Source organism: Seriola dumerili, unplaced genomic scaffold (genome assembly GCF_002260705.1).
Source record: "Seriola dumerili isolate Sdu_G_001 unplaced genomic scaffold, Sdu_1.0 BDQW01000187.1, whole genome shotgun sequence".
Lineage (NCBI taxonomy): Eukaryota > Metazoa > Chordata > Actinopteri > Carangiformes > Carangidae > Seriola > Seriola dumerili.
In genome coordinates, this window is record NW_019174442.1 from 489578 (window position 1) to 509445 (window position 19868).

Below are 19868 nucleotides of genomic sequence, written 5' to 3' on the forward strand. Positions count from 1 at the left end.
TGCGATTTTTTGCAGCTCCTGCTATTTGAATATTGCACTTTTGCGATTGTTATTATATTTCGATTAATTGTGCAGCCCTGACTGATACTTTTCTCTACTTTATGTCATTGTGAAACTAACACATTTGTGATTTAGACTGTTGATTGGACAAAAACAGGTTGGTTCTTCTCTTTTTTGTGTCCCCTGGAAACACTTTGGTTGTTGTCTGTGCTATATGCATGCACGTTTTCTGAATTTCTTGTTTGTTGTCTATTTGTAGGTTTTCTTAAGTTGCAGTGAACGAACCTCTCCGGGCCACTGTAAAAAAAAAAGGCAAAATTAAAAAACACTATCTGTATTTTTCTTTTGCCATATGTGATATTACATTGAATATGTTAAGGTTCTGGACAGTCTTTCATTCTACGGACGAAACAAACAGTTGAGAAAATAATAGAATAATAGATGATGAAAACATTGCTAACTGCAGCCTTACTGTTGCTATTTTTGGTATATTTCATATTGTTAGTTGCAGCTCTGCTAACTTGAATATTCAGCTTATAGTGATAAATCAATCCCCTCAAAAGTACCAATCTCAAAGAGCATCCTCCGTCCTTCTCCAGCACTATATGGCAAATGAAAATTTTATTCAACTTGGCTTCCACATGATGCCATATGCTTCGGACAGGGGGGATAATGATGAACAGATGAGAGAGAAAAAGAGGACAAGATGAATATGACAGGAGGAGAGTCTTTGAAAAACACACTGAACCTCAGTACACACACACACACACACACACACACACACACACACACACACTCAGTATCAAAGCGCTGATAAGAACGTTTGCATGCTGTGGGAAGACTGACACCACGCATGTGTTACAATGCTCTAGTTCTGTTTTAGACCATATAACCCTGACCGTCTAACGCTCCTTTTCCATATCTACATCTTTCTCTTTCCATATATGACTCTCACTCTCTCCCCCTCATCAAATATTCACAGTTGGTCCCATTAAACATTCACCGCGCAGTGCTGCTACGTTTATCTGCCCTTCGCCAATCAGCCTCCAGCGAGTGCACTACAAGCCCACCAAAAGCCTGAACACACACACACACACACACACACACACACACACACACACACACACACACACACACACACACACACACACAACACACACACACACACACACAGCACAACACACACACACACACACACATCCACACCACACGTCGTCGTCGTCTGCCTGAATGGCCTGCGATGCGGCAGCCTTGTGGAGAGAGGGGAGAGGGGAGGAAATGACTAGAGAGAGGGAGGAAGAGGTGGCAAAAGAAACAAAGAGAAAAGAGGAAGGCAATGGCCGCTGAGGGAGAAACACATGAAAGAAAATCAGACCAAGAAAGGAAGCAAAGAAAAGGAGTGTGAGGGTCCACTCCTCAGCTCTTGTCCATGCTCATGTGAGAGCAGAGCAGCCTTGCACCTCAATAATTCAACAGTGGGACGAGTGCCGCCAGCCTCCCCCTCTCTCCTTCTCTCTCTCTCTCTCTCTCTCTCTCTCTCTGACATGTGTGGGCCTTACCTAATAACAGTGTAAAAATACTCTCACTTTACAGTTCGACACAATACGTGACACATAATTGTGACTAAAAATAAGATGATACACTGTCAAGATAGATCTGACTTTTTCCTTTTGGTGTTCCATTTTTCAGTCATCTTTCTCTGATGGAAAAAGACACACAATCAGGTAAACGCAACCCGGCTCCGAGCGCTGCCAAAATGTGCGTGACCTACATTCAGTACAGTGCCTGAACGCATCCCGAAGCTGCTGCTCCATTAGCGTGCAACTCACTCCAGTGTAGACAAGGTGTTAGTGTCACCCTCTGGGTGTGGAGTGACCCTAAAATCAAGTGTTGCCGCTCAAAACTACAGAGCTTGCATTTACTGTCCTTTTTCTGTGCACTCACACAGAGCAGGCCACTGACAATAGAAACAACTGATAACAAATACAGCTCTTATTAAGGTTGGCTGATATAGCTGAACTTTAAAATATATATCACATAGACACATGCATGCATGCAAAATAATCAAAGTGAGGTTCAACATAAAAAACCTTTGTTCATTTGGTATGATATGATAAAAGCAAACGTATGACATTCAATTAACTGCTGAGGGAAGCAGCGAATCTAAGAAGCTGTAACCAAAGAATTTTTGGCATTTTTTGCTTGAAAAAAGGTTGAAACCATGAACCTATTACCAAAACAGTCAACTGATTTTTTTTGGGTGATTAATCACCAAACCTTTAAGCTATTGGGTTGTGCTGGTGGACGATGATATCGGTGATCAATTTCACAGAGTGACAGTGATGGGACGATCGGACTATGGTTAAGACTGTAAGTAATGCTATCAACAATAACACTTGCCATGTTACAGACTGAGCAGTGGATGGGTACATAGCTTAAGAGTGCCACCTTGTCTAAAACCAAACACAAAGGCAATCTAAAACTTGAGTTACCACTACAAATGGATCTAAAGCTGAAACAATTAGTCGCTTCCTCAATTGTCATTCGAAAGAAAGTTTACTGCCAATAATTTTGATAATTGATTAATCACTAAAGTAATTTTTAATTAATTAATCAATTATAAAAAATAAATCCAGCATTTCAAAAGTGAATATTTGCTGGTTTTCCTTATTAAATATCTTCCTCGGCAAGATCAACAAGTTGATGAAAATGGCTCCAGCAAGTCAGTTGAACCAGGCTCGACTTTTGCAGCGATGAAACACAGTGTCATGTGGAAATGGATCCCATTAAAGAATCAAACACAGGCAGGTACATACTCCTAGTAAATACTCCATAAAGTTATTGACCCCACTCTACTGTTCTCCTCATAACTGTGGGACAGAGTATAACAGTGACTGTTCTGAGTTGTAAAACCTGTCTTGTGGTCCTATAAACTCCTGTGCAGCGTTATGCATGGATGTATGCATAAAGGCGGCCTCCCTAGGTTGTATTTCATCATCTTACAAGCACTTGTAGCAACACGCCTCCCTCAACACAGTCCCTTGCTCTTTTTTAGGATAGTACCAATTATGGCACCACTAAGGACTAATAACTGTCACTCACAGCTTCAGTGAGCTAACAACTAACAGGACCCTGCCACTGAAACCAAAAACCAACTGAGCAGGTACACACCTGCTCTTATTCATATGGTGTCATTTGAATAAAGACAAGAAGCATGGGAGGACTATGAGAAAATGGACCCCCGGCCATTTGTAGTCATTTTGTGTCTCTGTGTCCTGGTAATCCATTCATTACAACTGAATTGATAGTTTAATGTAGAAAATAGTAAATGTCTGCAAAGTGCCAACAAACCTGAAAAAATACATTTACTTATAATACAAATACAATTAATTTTCCAATATAAAACTTGTAACTGTACACTTCCCTGACCTTTGTGAGTGGAAACAGTAGTTACAATAGCCACCGTTGTGACTGTATCTGAGACACATTTGTTTTTTTGTTGCTGCTTTTCAGCACTTGATTAATGATTCTGAAAAATCCAGAGCTTTTGAGCAGGTTACCAGCCTCACACAGTTTTAATAAGTTTGATTTTGCCCGAGACAAAACATTCGTATGTCCGAATTTTAAATTTTATAACCCTAATAACGCCAACTGCTGCAGAACTGCTCTTGATAAAACTCTGAAGCGTGTTGAACCTCAGGCCACACCCCCCAATCAGTGATGGCACATCAGGTTTTTCCATTATCTGTCGAAGCTGATATACCTGTTTTGCAATCACCAATTATCAGGTGAATTTCAGCCCTATGTAACCGAGTGCTGAACATATTTACTACCCCAACAATATGCTTTATATTTCATTTACACTAACACGTATTAATACATAAAATTGCTTCATGTATACTGTTCTATAGTAGAATCTAACAGTTGGAAATGATGGATTTTAAAATGTATTTTTCTGTCAGTCTCAATTAATTAACCACTTAACCACTATGAGCGTAATACATTTCCACATCAATTTCATGACTTAACATTATTAGAGACCAAGTTCTTCTCCTTGTTTAATAATATCATGTGATGCAAGTGCACACAGCCAAGATGTTAAGTTGAAACTGTTGCGGCAGCAGCAGGTTAAGCAATGTAGTCGAGACGTCCCTCTCCCCAGCAACATTTTCCGGCTCCTCCTGCGAGATCAGGAAGTTTTCCGAGGCCAGATGAGATAGAATCTGAGATAGAATCTGAGAAGAATCTCTTTTTGCTTGTTTATCAAACTGGTTTTATTTTCTTTATACATGAGAGATGAAAGCTTAGATAACACATTTACTATAGTGATTTTAGAAGATAAAAAACAAGTATTTCTCACCCTCTCTCTGCATGTTTCACCTTGTGGTGCTGTAGCCTTTACATTAACATGACAGCCTTTAGTTCAGATGTCTGCCGTGTTAGAAGTGCTATGAACATGTTACTAGATCCGAGCCGGTAAAATTGCTGTTGGGACTTTTATATAAAAGTGATTCAGTAGTTTATTTATATATGAGACCGACATGTTTAACTGCCATTAGATTAAAGTAAAGGGTGCATGTCTGAGAGGGGCTTTTGTAAATTTACTGCAACATTATCAGTGGACAGTGTAAAAGCAGAAGACAGTGAGCTCCATAAATGGAAAGCAGACGAAAGCTGAGCGTGCAAAAGCAAATGCTGACTTCCTTATATATGTGTAGATATGCACGGTTCGGTTTTTACAAAATGAAATGAGCTACTGTACTGAACCGTATGTCAGAAAAGAGATATGAAAATATCTTCTAATCTTCCTTTTATTGTATTTTTTAAAATCTAACCACTGACTTCGGGATGTACAGAAGCCACAGAGAGGAGACCACACTATCTCCCCTTCTCATCAGTGAGCACAGAAAGCTTTTGGAAGTCCTTCACCACTGAAGTAAAAGCAACACCAGCTTATGAGCACACTTCCCTTCTTAACTTCTGCTTCCCACGATTTTTATCAGGTAGTCTCTGCTGCCTCGGGCTAACATAAATTGTCGTTATCTAGTTCTGTAAACTGATGCTACAGTCAAAGCGGCTTATCTTGTGAAATACAGTATTACAGTATTTGTGGCTTACAGTATCTGTTTTCGGTTTTGGGAGGAAAATTTACACAAGTAAGTAAATGCACTGTTAAAAAAAAAAGTGATTAACTGCGATTCCTTTTCACAGTCCACTATTAAATATAAAATCCCTACCTGATATTTAAACAATGTAAAGGTGTACCTCTGAATGCCCTTCTTGCAAGCTGTAATTTAACACTCTGCTGTGCCAAGTATATGACGATATTAAATTGAATAAACTTGCTCTGTTCTCTCAATAAAAATAGATCTGTCCATAAATATACAAGATATAATATCTTAATTACAAATAATGACCTTTAGAGGTGCTGGTAGGTGTATTTTGTTACTGTGACTGTGTAGCTAAACTACTGTGACTGTGTAGCTAAACTAAGCTAACCGACTGCTGACTGTGGACATGTTTTAAGTGTTTTCAGGCCTTAATCTTTCTTTGCACCCTATGTTTGTTTAAAACAGCCCTTTAATGAAATTTTTTGGGGAATATTTTTTCAAGAATTCATAAACTGAACTGACTTTTAATATTAAAGTTGAAAATATTACTCTTAGCCAAAGAAATGCATATAATACAAAGATAACTAAACACAATGTGTCTGACGGATGTGCGTCTGTCTCGACGCAGACGTGTGTGAATGTCAGTGAAGTGACAGACCACGTGTGAATGTGTGAGTATCTGTCTGAGCGGCTGTGCGCATGCATGTGACGCCACACGACCCAGCCATAATCACTGACCTCACCGCCAGCCAATGTGCCCTCCCTGAGCCAGAGAGAACAGGGGATTAAGCCCTGTTCTCTCTCACACACACACACACACACACACACACACACACACACACACACACACACACACACACACACACACACACACACACACACACACACACACACACACACACACACACACACACCTCATAAGTACAAGCAATACTCCAAAGTTCCCCAGACATCAAACCACCAAAGCTGATATCATGTACGTTCCGTGTTTGCAAACACTAACAAGGAACACACAAGCAGAGATCAGACTAAACATGAATAGCGTGTGTGGATTTGCCAACACACCACTGTAAAGACCTCCTACAGCTTAGCTGCAGAACTATACGTGTGCTGGCACCCTTGATGTATTCATATTAGTGTGTGCATGGAGACAAGATGATCTACATGGCTGTTACGGTGAATGAAGACATGTTTCTGATTACGGTTGTGTTCTCTTGGCTGTAAATTGGGATTATTTGGGTGTGTTTTTAGCTGTCAATTCAATCAGGCGTGATAACGTTGTACTTTAATTGCTGAGGTCAGGGAACACCGCAATATCACTGCAACTGATTAAAAGATCAATTGTTTGTTCAATGAAATGGAGGTTAATACTGTGGACTAAGAAAACTGCGTACATGCAAAACTATAGAAAGTATAACAGGTCAAAGCTGAAGCACTAAGTCTGTAAACTGTGATGGATGTGTACAACAGACACTTGGGGTATAACTGCATCGTTGGCCTCTGTTTTCCTCCTCACATCCATCTGGCTAGCCTAGGGCTTTGACTCTCTTAACTTGTCTGACTTCTGAGCAGTGTTGCTGCAGTCCCAGATCTCAGCAATTAACTTAGTGAGTAGATTGTTAACATGACCTTAAGATACAATGGCCTCAGTTGTAATAAAGCAGAATTATTCTTGAACAAAAAGGATGCCTGTCCCTGTGACATATTTCTCCTTGCCTTTCGTTCAGCTCTGTAAGCTTGGTGTGTGTGTGTGTGTGTGTGTGTGTGTGTGTGTGTGTGTGTGTGGTTGAGGCAGGGAGAACATGCTTCTTGCGTTTGTGAAAAACACACTGGCAGTGCCAGAGCAGTTCAGCTCTGATTAAGGGCACTGCGCACTGGAGGAGAGACTAATGTGTGTGTGTGTCTGTATGTGTGTGTGTGTGTGTGTGTGTCTGTGTATTTCGCAATGTGAAACTATCAAGCCTTACATACAGTTAAGTGTGAGAACCATTTAGTAGGTGAGAGAAAAATGTGTGTAACTGTGTTTGTGCTTTAAGTGAGAAAAGAGCAGTCACATATGTGTTTGTGTGTGTGATATTTGTCACCACGACTCAGAGAGAGACACACACACACACACACACACACACAGAAAGCGGTCTCTCTGCCAGACAGCCTCTGGGATGAAGAGTTTCACCCCTGCTGTTGCTGGGTTACTAGCTCCAGACCATTGCCAACACAGCCCTCCACACAACACACACACACACAAGATCAAATCGCCTGGTGAGAAGGGTTTTTAAGATCTTTGCTCAAATCAGTCTTTTGTTTACAGAGATGGGAGGGAGGGGACGGGAGACAGGGGAAAATAACACAAAAAGGAAGGAAAATGAAAAGGGTGGGGGTGTTTGAGAGAGAGAGAGAGAGAGAGAGAGAGAGAGAGAGAGAGAGAGAGAGAGAGAGAGAGAGAGAAACTCAGTCTGCATCCCCTGGGAAAAGAGCAGCCCAGTCAGTCCAGGACTGGCCCTGATCTGCAGCTCACATCATCACTCTCAACCTTTGGTGGCCTGGTCTGACGCTTACTTGGACAGACATGCAGCACACACAGAGTCTGCAGCAGACTCACACGCCAAAGCACCAAGCCATACAGCGAGTGATCGATGAAATACATACGCAAACACCAACACATGTGACAATCGGAACAGTCAACGGAGAAAAACGCTTGGATTCAGCTACATGGCAGAAGAAATACTGTGACACATGCACAGAGCAACAGGCAGACTAATGACAATGACAACAAATCTGCCACAAATACTGAGGCACAGGTGGTGGCATTTCAACATGTGTTGCTGCATGTGAACACACACACACACACACACACACAGGCTGGCAGAACACACTGATTTAAAGGGTAAATCAAGGTTAATACAACTTGGGTCTTTATTTTTTCTGCTTTCTTTTCTAACAGTTACAAAAACATCCTACTCGCCAAACTAAGAACTGAGATGTGGGGACACGTCATCATCACTACAGCAAAGTCCGACAGGTCAAGACACATGAGCAGCTGGATAATCAGGTTTATCCAGATTAGCTAAACCACTTTCTTTGGAGATCAAGCATAAAAGTAAAAGCGCATGAAATTTCAGTAACAGGACTGGATAGGACTCAAAATTCCAACTACCACTCAAACATGGGAAAAAATATCTATGTTATTATTAGGAAAGTATATTCAGCAAAAAGTACTTGAAGTATTAAAAGTAAAAGTACTCAATGCAGTACCCCCTGTGAGTGTTATACTATTATATATTATATGAATGGCTCATGTTTGCTGATGTATTAATGTGCAAGCAATCGATTGATTGATTGATTGATTGATTGGTTTGTAAAAATTCAGAAAAATAGAGAAAAATCCTACGACAATGACCCAAAGTGACACTTCACAGTCTAAATCTCAAATTTATTAAAAACAAGTAAACATTATTAAAATAATAATGAGGACATTTGAGAAGCTGCCACCATGAAATATTACATAATATAATAAATGCAGTGGCATAAAAAGTACATTTACTTGTGAAATATAGTCGAGTGGAAGTAGAGTCAGTGAGCAGCTCTGTACTCACTGACTGATATCCTACGGTCCTCCTGACTGGCTTTTACTTGACAAGCATACATCTGTGATTTTACTATGTTTTTTCTGATCCGACCTGCCAAGGGACGGCAGACGCAAATTAACTTGAAGCTACAATCTGGCACAGCACATCACATGGAGACGTTGATGTTGAAAGCTGTACATGATCCCTTTAAAATAACAATAAATAAATGAAATAATAAAGCACAAGTATCTCAAATCTGTACTTAAGTACTTGAGTAAACGTACTTAGTTACTTTCCACCACTAGTCCAGCAGGCTAACAACAGCAAGCTACAAGCTGGGAATTATACAGCTTTGTATCAAATGTTCTTGTCATCACCCTCTATCAACATCCTTGCGTTATAGGAGAGGCTAGACAGGCTGCGTTCAAATTAATTTGGATAAATTACATGTCAATTTGAATTCAGTCAAGCCCAATTTTTATTAAAAAGTGACAGCCTTAATTGGCAACAATGCCTCACTGCACAGCAAAACTTAAACCTGCATAAATAATAGCTGCTTAAAACTGCATTTGAGTCACAGAACTAAGCATCTTTGTTCATGTTGTGATTATATATCTTAATACAACAAAAGATGTCAGCCAGAGAGACGTCATATCCACGAGCTCGATTTGTACGACCTAAACCACAATTAAAGTTTTACTTTCAGTTTTATTCCTCTGCATTAGGATTACTATAAATCCAGAATAACATAACACTGAAATACCTCCAAAACAGCAGTAAGTGTTAAATAAAAGAGCTGCAGTTTTAAACAAAGGTCAGACATTTATTGTTCAGAAAAATGGAGGCTTAGCTGTGTGACTTTGAGGAAAACTGTGTGCAGTCGGTCCGTAGGTTTGTCTGATCATCTGACTTCTGTTCCGTGCTGTTTGACTTCTCTTAAGCAATGTTGTTATGTTCCCAGATTTCAACAGTGTGAGTACAACGTTACCATAACCAACGCAAACTATGGCCAAAAACTATGAAAATAAGTTGCTGTAAACCAGAGCTCTCGTCCTTCAAGCTGCTGAAATACCAGAGAATATTTTAGACTAAAAGGTCAAGGTGGTGCACACACAGTCCTTTGCGAGAGACCGACAGTAACCATAACAAACCAAAAATGGTTGCAGACAACTGCCAAAGCCCACTGAACCTCACTGCACAACTCAAACCGCAGCAGCAAAGCTCTGCCAAGTGCCCTCCAGCTTTTCAGGAATCTCCGCTGACAAGGATGGGACAGAGCGCCTGGCTCGCTGCTCTTAAGGAAATAAACTAACAAGCCTGCAGCTGAACTGACTTCACTGAGCAGCTACAGCAGCGTGGACAGCAGCTTACTCTTGTCAGCTTTCAGTTTGCATAAATTCATGTTACTCCTTGACTGGAACGCTGAGCCACACAATGGATATCTGCTGCACTTACCTCTGGCAGAGAGCTTTTTTGTGTTTATGATTTTAGCAGCATACTCCTGGCCGGTGGACTTCTTGACGCATCGGCGGACGACGGAGAAGGCACCCCTGGAGCAGGAAGAAATCGATAACCCAGACAACAGATCAGTGACAGCACTTCAAACGTAACAAAAGCTCTCCATCACATGCACATCTGTGTGACACAAGGGGGGGGGGGGGCAAAGTGCGTGTTTGTGCGCTGAACTTGTCCCACACTAAGGGCACGCATGAATCACACACACCTGAAGAGAAGGGAAAGGAAGTCACATGCATAATTAAAACAGTCTGATATACTGTGTATGAGATGTGAGAAGAGGTCCTGGCTGCTAGTGCGTGACAGGGGAGGGAGAGGGCTTGTTTCATTGTGACAGGACTCAGTCATTAGCTCACAGGGAGAAACGTGAGTAGGGTTACAGGAGAATTAAGCAACTGAAAGGGTGAATTAACATTTAACTGTGTCAATTTTTTTTTTTTTGCTCAGATGCCTCCTTGAAATTGAGCTGTATTGGTGGATGGAGCAGCTCTATTAGCCACAGGGAGAGATTAGATGTTAGAGTGGCTTTGTAGAGAGGATATGCACTGTAACCTGTGGGTCCTTTGGTGTTTAAATCCTGAATATACAGTGGTGGTGCATAACCAAAATGAGCAACCCCCACAGTCTTGTTTGCAGCAAAGCCTTGTCTTCATCTTTTTTTCTTTTTTTTTGGCTTGACATATACAGTAGCCCTGCAGTCTGCTCAGAAATGCACAACAGAGCTGAATGACTGAACAAGGAGCCTGGAGATGCCACTAGGCAACGGGTAAATGCAAAGGAGTTTTCGACGCGTGCTGCCTGCAGATAAATTGACAAACAAGTTGGTCCAATGAGCGAGTGCCTCACACCTTTTGGGTCACAAACCGAGGCGCCACAGCGCTGCGATACACCTCTGAAAACAACATTCAGGATTAAACACGAGCCTCTGTGGCGCTAACGTGAACCTGCCTACAGCTTATTGTTGCTCAGGAGGTTCCCCTACCCTTCCCTGTTTTTTGACAGCCCCTCTCCTGCCTTGTCAACACTGAAGTAAACGCGCACAATGGCAGCACGAGCAGCAGCAGCAGCAGCAGCAGCAGAGAGGAGAGAAACGTGCAAACACACACACATACACACGGACTGAATGCAACAAGAGCGGCGGCGGCGGCGGCGGTGGTGGTGACGGTCGCTTACTTTCCGAGTTCCTCGTACAGCTGATATTCGTCTGTGAATCTGGTCGAGGTTACAACTGTAGCCATGTTGACTGAAGTGAAGGGGAGAGGGGGGAATCGTCTCGCGCTTTCAGTGGACGCCTCGCGCAGGTTTCGGGAGGAGAACTCGTGAAGACAGAGAGGGGGAAGAGAGGCTCGAGCTCAGAGTGCAGAGCAGGGAGTGGGAGGGGAGAGAGAGGAGGGGGGGCGGAGGGGGAGCCGAGCTGTAGTAACAAAGATCCTCTATTGAGAAGATGTGTCACCCTGTGTTTTTTTTTGTTTTGTTTGTTTGTTTTTTTTAATAAATGAATAAAATGAAATGAATAAAAGCAAATGAAGAATTAAACTGGCAGTAGCATAAAAAGTATTTAGATGATTTAAGCTAAGCATTCAAAGGTAATACTTAGGTCAAAGTGTGGAAGTGTCATCAGAAAAATTTACATAAAGCAAGGTGAGGCAAAAGAGCACATCTGTCCAGAGGCCCCAAAAGCCTCAGGTTAACTCCATATCAATTAGGTCTACATAATTTGATTCATCAAAAATTTGTCAGAAATTAGTACAAAATCATCTACGCGATAGCTACAAGATCCATATTGTGGCATTGTGTTATAGAGAAACCCTGTGTCAAAATCTATGTATTATATATTTTATATTTTGCTGATTTATTGTAAAGTTGTTGTAACACGGCTGGAAACTTCCACTCTTGTTGTCAAGAAATCAGCACTCTGAAAACCTTGGGCAAGGTAGTATGGAAGTATCAATCAACGATTATTTTCATTATCAATAATCAAACCGGTTAAGTGTATAAAACATCAGAAAATAGTTCATTTGTGTGAACAGTTGTCAAAAGAATCAAACATATTGAGTTTACTGTCACAGAAAATTGCAAAACCAGCAAATACTTGCATTTGATCACATGGTATCGGTGAATTTGCAAATGACATACAGTGAGGGTCAATAGGGGTCAGTGTGAAACCTTTGACCTGCTGGTGGCACTACAGAAACAGTTAGGGGTTCACCAAAGTCCTTATATGGTTCATCCTCTGGAAAACATGGACATCTGTACAAAATTTCAAGGCAATCCATAGTTGAAATATTTCAGTCTGAACTGAATATAAAAAGAAATAAAAATGAAAACTGTTTTGCAAAAGTGGGTGTTTATCATCTAATGCAATGTAAGACCTCTTGTGAAATTTTGTAGCTATATTTCTTTATTTCATACTTTACTTTTATCATGTCTTTTATTTGAAATCATTTTAAAGGAAATAGTTTTTCTCTTTCAATACATGGAGCCCTCATAAGAGAGACAATAAAAACAATGTCGCCATCCAAGCTGAAGCACTTGAAGCCAAGAACTTTAATCCAAAAACACCGGATCCTACAATTCCCATAATGCAACCCAATAGCATTAGACTGTAAAACCCTCCCTGCCTGGTAAATGCCCACATCCTTAAGGTTACATGGTGAAGTTCCTAAGTTCATAATACCTTTGTGAAACCAAAGTAGTTCAGTATTTGTTACAATATTTCATTGGACTGTATTGTAATTTTTGAGGCAGTAGACTGTAGCTGATTAATTGGACATGAAAATAGGATGAATAAAAGCCAATCAAAGCCCACCTGAGAAAACATCAAACATACAAATGTAAAGCAGGAGGTGACCCTTGCCTGTGTTTATGTTTTTTGAAACCAGAAATAGTGGGCAGAGTGAGTCCTCTTTCTATTTTCTCCTCTCTGGCAATAGAGGTAGAGGTGGGATGCAAGCCACGCGAGATCTTTTCTGCTGTGCCAAGAGCTACAGATCCAGATTCAGTTTCCCCATCTTTGCCTTACATCTCCACTCCATGCTCTCAAAGGTAAAGCTGACACCAGAACAGCTGATAAGAGCAGCATCCTTGATGGACCAAGCCATGTAGTGGGATGTGATGCCGCAATATTTTAATATTGGCACAAAGCAATGAGCTGCATGCCCACAGTGTTATGGTTTTTATTTCATAACTGGGCCTCCCAAAAAAATAGGAACTCCTCTAAATGTAGCATCAGGAGACAATAATGAATCGCACCTTCTGCTGTTTGTTTTCCTACCTACTTTAAACCACGTTATAAATTATATTCAGCAATGAAAATCTTATTAAAATCTTCTTGTTTAACAGGCACCTGCAGTTGATAATAAAAAACTCATCCTATCAAAATAATTCTGTACATTTCGTCTGAACTTTTCTTTAGTCTTGCAGTTTTTTTTAGAGCTGCAACAGTTTGACCATTCATGGATTAGTCAACAAAAAGATAATCATCTACTATTTTGATGATTGAATAACAATTTTAGTCATTAAGCAAAAATGTCAAATATTTGCTGTTTCTAACTTCTCACATCTGAGGATTTGAAGCTTTTTCTTTGTCACTCATGATTGTGAACTGAATATCTTTGCTGTCATTTGCTGATAAAATCATTAATTGAAAAAAATAATCAGGAGATTACAATTGATGATAAAAATAATTGCTGCAGCAGTTCTTCGCACAGAAGCCTCTCCGGTGGTTGGCATTAACTTTGTGTTTCTGAACTTGTCGCTGGTGATGACATTTTGTCTTGAAGCAGAGAGACAGCAGATTTATTCATGAAATGTGACATTTGTCGGAGGCTATTTTAAGACTTGAAGGGACAGGATTTAACATTTGTCCTTCAGAGATTGACCTATGTTTAAATACACATTAAAGACCTTGCACACGCTTTCTTTTCTTTACGACTCACCTATAATATCCAGTCACTGTGACATCACACTGTGTTAGCGTCACTCTTAAAGCTGTTTGACTGTGACAGTGCATTTGCATATAGGCTATCACCTTCACAGCTAAATGCACATGCCTTCACGGGTATCTTGTAACACCACCTCTACCCGCCTCATCAGGAATACCATGATCATCATCACCATCATCATCATCATCATCATCATCACCATCGCTCTGTTCACAGTGTTTTCACTCTTTTTTCACTTTGCCACATGCTCCATAATTCAGATTTGATGTGAACACTGAGGCAACGTACAATGTACATTTTTATGGAGGTTAGATGTTTTTAAGACACCTGGCTATCTTATTTTACCGATCAGTCCTTACCTTCTCGCTGATTTGCTGGTGTGGGAATTTAAACGTATGGAACAGCAGTCACCTTGGAAACATTGTCAAGGCAGCGAAAATCATTGGTGAGCCGCATCAGCTTCCTCTATCGTGCAGAAAGCTCAGGATACAGAGATGCAGGTTTCCAAAATTTAGATGCAACAGATTTAAGTTTTTAACTTATCCCATGTGCAGTAAGTGCAGTATCATTTATGTTGCTGTTTTATTACACATCCTTTATTTTATTCTGAATTGTGCGTATAATACCCGCACTTTGTCCTCAGTTGTCTTATTTTAGCTGTAAGCTGGAGAATTACTGTATAAGAGACAGAGAACTATGTGTTGTGTAATGACCTGTACTGTAAATGTTTATTTGAGCTTTCATTAATATCTCATGAAGGGTATTAACATATCCTCTTGGCACTGTGTTTAAGTATGTGTTTGTGAGTGATCACAGCTACACAGTAAGGTTACCATGACAAGCTTATGTTACCAACAAACCAAAAAAAAGTTTTATTGCTCATAATTATAAAGTTCATTCTTGACCTTAGAAACAGCAGTTGAGAAAACAACCTCACCACAAGATCAATGTAGTCGCGGTTCTGGAGCTCTTGGTCAGATCACATGGTCTTCAGCAGATTTCATAGATGATTGCAAAGGAGCTGCAGGAAGGTTTAGCTGACCCAGGAGTGGTGGTGCACTGTTCCACTGTGCAGTGCTGATGCACAAACAGGGTCTACATGGAGGAGTCATCAGAGGGAAACCTTACCTGCAACCTCACCACAAAAGTCTGAAGTCTGCAAAGCAACACCTGGATAAACCAGTCATTTTGGGAATAAGTGCTGTGGGTGGATGAATCAAGCTCTTTGGGCAACAATCATCAAAGGTGTGTTTGGAGGGGCAAATTCTGGATACAAGACAGCCTGAAAGAACCTGAAGTGATCTGAAGGAAGAGTGGCTAAAAATTCTTAAGTCAAGAGTAGAAAGACTCGTAGATAGCCACAAAAAGCGTTTGCGAGCTGTGGTATGTGGACTGCCAGTCGTGCCACTCTGTCCACAAGTCACCCCGTGAAGTTTTCTCACCACTGCCAGTCATCTGATGACTAGCCACCTTCCTCCACAGCTGTTCTCGGTTCAGTCATTAGCTCCCTACTATAAATAGAAAGCTGTTTGGCCTTTCGTTTGCCAAATCATTAATTCTGCTATGTAGCTATTGTCTTCCTGCAATTTCTGCCTGCTTGTCTGTTGAAGTATGTAACCTTGCCACCCTTTACTCAATACATTCATTGCCTTTAAAACACTTCCATTTTCTGCTTCCTGTTGCCAGTACTACAGACTGTAGTACTGAAAGGTCGACAAGAATTTTCTTGATAAAATAAACAGTGGGAGGCTTGTTTAATAAATGTAATATTTCTCTCTCTGTGCTAAATAATGCAGTACGGTGTATTTTAAATGCTCAGTATGTGTAAATGCAAACATGTGAATTTCCTGTCTCTTCTTTTCCTCTCTGCCATGCCACTGAACTGTGAGTGAATATCTGGAACGGTGTTTAGAGAGCATTGCTGGCGATTAATGAGTGTTTGCAGTGAGCACAGGAGCAGTGCAACCAGTTTCTGCCATAATTACAGGGAGCCGCTCTGATATGAAAGCCTAATTAGCGAGGGTGCAGAGGTACCGTCGTGGTAATTGCTGAATTGCTGTGTTTCTCTATGATGTGCCTGTCAGATGAGTCTTGAACAGGCTGTACAGTGGCAGGTTTGAAGGGTGGGTGGTAACAGTTGAGTGTAGAGCAGCAGTTTCCAACATGTCAGGCTCGTGACCCCTTAAAACAAAGAAGTATCTACTTGCAAACCTTTGTCGCAAGTTGCATTTCCCCAAGAGTTCTGAGCAAAGTGGTTTCCATTCTAACCTGATTGTGTCGTTTGAGTAGGGCAATTGTAACTGGTATTAAAACCAGTTAAAACGTTTTTCTTTTGGCCCTACTGTTAATCATCTCGAGTCGCCACCTCTATGCGCTATCATGCAACCCTTTGCAACCAGTGGTGTGATAGACCAGCCAGTTGGGGAGTGAGACATGTGGATATTTTTCCTTGAATCTTGTGATTTTTGGCAACTACGGGGGATTTTGCCTTCTATCAAACAGTTGTAGGCTGATTTCCATCATTCTTAGACTCATTTTTTTTAAGTTTGATTACTTTTTCACAAAAAAATATGGTGGATTCAGTGTTATTTCACCAGCTCATAACTCCTGCCTGTGTGGAGACAGTATTTGAAACAGCATTTCGTGGCTCGTGTTGTGAAATAAAACTGTAATGCTTTATTTAAGGTAAGTAGAATTTATATGGTAGATATTAGGTATTAGAATGTGCATCTAAAGCATCTGTACTGCTGCATTACTACTGATGGTATGAAACTAAATTTGAGGATTTCATCTAAAGCTGGAGGTAGATAGTAGATTGCTCTGGCATGTTTGGCCAAAACTGGATATTGATATATTATAAGATGAAGCCGTGAAAATATGTAGTGTGGCATTTTGCACTACTCCAGTACCTGCTGTATTGATAGAAATGGGAGCGAAATGGCTTGTGCATACAGTTTGCAACACTGGCGCTGCACATCGTCGTCCTTGTAAAGATCAGTCTTGATGATGTGACCCAAATATCTTACTTTGTTCACTACATTTAGCTCTTGCTCTGCCATAAATAATGAAGGAAAAATTTGCTTCTGATCCTCCCTGGTTTTAACAATCATGACAACACTCTGTTTAGAGTTAAATTTAATGTCATACTTCACACCATAACTTGAGCATACTCATCATCAGCGGGAATCAGATGGTTAAGAAGACCATCCCCCACCATAGAGCCAGTCTTACACTCTTAACTTTTTAGATTGACTGTCCAAATACAAATTAAAGAAAACAGCTCATATTACTCCCTCCAGCTAGACCATATTGGTCACTAGGAAAGGTGTAGATATACTCCCCATCTAACTTGTATTGTTTGATGTGAATACCAAAAATGCAAGATCCTTATCATATATGGAGGGACCCCTCACTCTTGTAGTTTTCATTCACATACTATGGAAAGCCAACTCTGACTTTGTAAAGCTTAATATAAATGAAATAGATACAAAGTAGGGGAAAAAATGACAATAAACAAAATGACACACACTCCTGCAGTACATAGCATGACAGGGTGGGGTATTTAAAGTAGTCCTACGATGTGCAATATGCTCCAAAAGCTAAACCTCCTTGTAGTGATGATACAGTAACAGCAGTGCTGTGGAGCCAAAGGGGAGTGACTCATTCAACAAGAACGTTTTCAACTTGACTCATGGCTGCTCTGCGTATCTTTGAAGAGCCCCTCCTGCCTCATGCTGAACAGTAACATCACAAGACTTTTAATGTGAGTGTGTGTGTGTGTGTGTGTGCTGTGACCACTGTCATTCCTTAGCACAAACACCCAGGGGGTCAACCCTTCCTATCTGCTGCTGAGCTGCACTGAGACAGCTCATTGGATCCCATTCAGTAAATCTTTTTTCAGGTTTTAACCTTAAAAGTTTCTTCTGGGAACAGTCTGTCATATACAGCACATTAGAGTAGATCTCTTATCTTTTTTTGTCAATAACTAAATTGTCACATTGTCCCAAGTAAGCATTTAATAGTACATCAGGGCTATTTCAGTGCTTAATGGGCTGCAATTTACGGTGCAAGAGACTCTGGTGAATGTGTCCCCATCGAGTCGTTGATACCCCTCTGTCTCACTGAGTGAGCGTTGAGAAAGTGCTGTATTCACTTTCAGTGTGGAACAGTTGGTAGAACAGAACAGTGTCCATCACAAGAAAATAAAAAAAGTTATATTTGAAACAGTGTCATGAGCCTATTGTGTTTAACATCACGACTTCACCAAAGAATCTTCAGATGTGAAGTTAGCCTTACCTTCAGATGATTATCCAACAGTGGATATGACAGCTCCCTCCCACATACTGGATAGCACTGTGTGTTCATGTGTGTGTGTTTGTGTGACACCTCCTCCGTGATTTATATCATCTGACGGTGCCTTATTTCTGCGGGCCATCGCAGTGTACTGGGAATCAGATGTGTGGGCATCTAACCATTGTCTTCACCAGTTCCTCACATGTATGAGACTCTGAAGGTGTCTGAGCAACATTGCTACTGTTAACCCGAAGCAGTCTCATCTAATTTCATCACGGGAGTCTAGTTTGGATGGTGTGAGGTTTTCTTTGTGCCTGCACGTATACCAGAGGTGAACAAAGTGCCTTCAGCTTCAATGCTCCTTGGAGGGATGTCGTACAAGCCATGAACTGTGCAGATGGATATTCGTTGAGAATAAAAAAGCCCCTGGTTGTTAGATTTCCAGTATTTCTCATAAAGACTGGTCACAGAAAATATTTTGATTTAGCAAAACGAAAGAACGAGTCTCTGACTGGCTGCTCTGTATTTTTTTTTTTCTTTCTCTATTGCAACTACTTCATTTACAAGATAAGAGTCTACAGCTGTGTGTCTTAAAACAATAGTCAGGTGCCCATATAAATGTTGAAACTGTCACGATCTGACCCTTCATGTGAACTTCCTGTTTTACTTTGAAATTACGTTCCCTATGTTTCTGTTTTGATTTCACTTCTGTTCTTTGTGGGTGTTTTTTCCCGCCATTTTTCTGTTACACCTATGTCTCATTAGTTAATTAGCTCCCTGTGTATTTATAGCCTTGCGTTTCCCCTTTTCAGTTGCCAGAATGTTATGTCTCACTGTGATAACGCCCCCTGTTCATACAGACCAAAGAAAGATTTCAATCTGAGAGATGGAGGGACAAAGTTCAGTTCTTGTTCTGTTCACAAATGAATTCAAAGGTTTATCTAAAGTTTCACTAAGGTCCCTAAGTTGATCAAATCAAGTGGATATCTTCCAAAGTTATGTCTTTTTAGTATAAAATTGCCTCTTTGCATTTCCCTGTTGAGCTGTAGTAAACAAACAGCAACAAAAGGGGGGAATTTTATAGTTAAAAGGCCTCAACTCTGACAGATATCCATGGATTAAACTAATTGGAAGGGCTGAAGCCTCACAGCTATTTGACAGACTTGACCAAATTACATTTATATTACATTTACTCATTTCTCACACTCACACAAGCATGGGACAAAACTAAAGCTCAATGCAGAGAGCTTCGTGTAAGTACTACATCTGTTTAATAAGTGCAAGGAGATCAAGTAAAGAAGTGCACCGAAAGTGCATTGTAAGTGCTGGTTAGGCATGTCATGGTGTTAAAGGTGTTAGGAGAAGGAGTGCTCTTGGAAAAGATGAGTCTTCAAGAGATTGTTGAGGATAGAGAGGGACGCCCCTGCTCTGAGAGCATT

The 19868-nt window shown here is 40.7% G+C and overlaps 1 protein-coding gene across 24 annotated transcripts in view; it reads right to left on the bottom strand.

Moving 5' to 3' along the window:
• Window positions 1-11533, bottom strand: part of LOC111227433 (calcium/calmodulin-dependent protein kinase type II subunit gamma) — a 62037-nt gene extending 50504 nt beyond the window's left edge. For all 24 annotated transcript variants that reach the window (XM_022752927.1, XM_022752925.1, XM_022752913.1 and 21 more), the window contains exons 1-2: window positions 11366-11533; window positions 10133-10227 (exon numbers count right to left, since the gene is read on the bottom strand). In XM_022752927.1, the coding sequence (XP_022608648.1) occupies window positions 10133-10227; window positions 11366-11430 (160 nt within the window). In that variant the 5' untranslated portion in view covers window positions 11431-11533. The remainder of the gene's footprint in view (window positions 1-10132; window positions 10228-11365) is intronic.
• Window positions 11534-19868: the final 8335 nt, after the last annotated feature.